Source organism: Acanthisitta chloris, unplaced genomic scaffold (assembly GCF_000695815.1).
Source record: "Acanthisitta chloris isolate BGI_N310 unplaced genomic scaffold, ASM69581v1 scaffold4926, whole genome shotgun sequence".
Classification (NCBI taxonomy): Eukaryota; Metazoa; Chordata; class Aves; order Passeriformes; family Acanthisittidae; genus Acanthisitta; species Acanthisitta chloris.
Genome location: NW_008676332.1, coordinates 4,639 through 4,879, shown reverse-complemented (window position 1 = coordinate 4,879; position 241 = coordinate 4,639). Strand labels below are relative to the sequence as shown.

General features: G+C 67.2%; 1 protein-coding gene across 1 annotated transcript in view; it reads left to right on the top strand.

The window, feature by feature from the left end:
- LOC103803520 (ATP-binding cassette sub-family A member 2-like) overlaps positions 1–241 on the top strand; it is a gene marked incomplete at both ends in the record, with an annotated part of 8,989 nt that overhangs the window by 4,227 nt on the left and 4,521 nt on the right. Inside the window, 2 exons of the mRNA XM_009076080.1 lie at positions 26–100; positions 186–223. Of these exons, the coding sequence (XP_009074328.1) occupies positions 26–100; positions 186–223 (113 nt within the window). The remainder of the gene's footprint in view (positions 1–25; positions 101–185; positions 224–241) is intronic.

Genomic DNA, 241 nt, shown 5'->3' with positions numbered 1-241 from the left:
GGCATTGCTCCGCATGCTGTCCCAGGCCCTGGGCCTTGCCAGTGCCGCTGTGGCACCTGCTGCCTCCGACAGCCCCCAGGCCTTCATCACCGAGATGGAGGTGAGCACCTACCTCGCGGGGCGACCTAGGCTGCTCTGCCAGGGCAGGCACCATGGCACTGTTCCCACAACTGCCTGCCCTGTAGGGTGTCCTCTTCACGGGGCCAGTGCTGGAGCAGCTGACGTGTGAGCAGAGCCCGGG